General features: G+C 34.5%; 1 protein-coding gene across 1 annotated transcript; it reads left to right on the top strand.

Moving 5' to 3' along the window:
• Positions 1 to 3: 3 nt before the first annotated feature.
• LOAG_16279 (hypothetical protein) lies at positions 4 to 159 on the top strand (the record flags this gene model as incomplete). The annotated part of the gene is made up of 1 exon (XM_003151767.1): positions 4 to 159. A coding segment is annotated over one exon (156 nt), but the record flags the coding sequence as incomplete, so codon positions are not given.
• Positions 160 to 576: the final 417 nt, after the last annotated feature.

Raw genomic sequence — 576 nt, 5'->3', positions numbered from 1 at the left:
CAGCAGCAGCAGCAGCAGCAGCAGCAGCAGCAGCAGCAGCAGCAGCAGCAGCAGCAGCAGCAGCAGCAGTTTTGTTCTTGCAGAGTGCAATGGCCTTCTATCATCATCATCGATTATAACGGGGAAGGTGAGGGAGGAAAGATTGGGAAACAACGATGATGATATGGGATTTAATCCCGAGATCTCGCGAAACTTCAGACAATTTCACTATGTCTGAATGAGGAAAGTTCAAGAATGATTAACTGTTAAAATAAAAAAAAACAAAAAGGAAACCTTAAGAAAAAAGATGCAAGCATTTAGTTTCTTCCTAGTCTATCCTTCCTTCTGCTCACCTTTTTTATATTAACTGATAATGATTACGTAAAGTACGCTAATCAGTTTAATCAGGTAACGTGAAATGAGATAACATAAACTTTATCAAATTGTTGAAAAAGAAATCTAAAAGTAAGAGTGTAAAAGTAATTAAAGGTTTCAATCTAAATGAAAATTTTAAAATTCTTGTAAAAAAAATCCAATATCAATCATTCGCTTTAGTATAAAATAGTGAAAAAAAAGATAAGTTAAGCATAACCTGTT

This window comes from Loa loa, assembly GCF_000183805.2.
Source record: "Loa loa unplaced genomic scaffold supercont3.5367, whole genome shotgun sequence".
Taxonomy (NCBI): domain Eukaryota; kingdom Metazoa; phylum Nematoda; class Chromadorea; order Rhabditida; family Onchocercidae; genus Loa; species Loa loa.
This window is presented reverse-complemented; position numbering and strand designations above follow the sequence as displayed.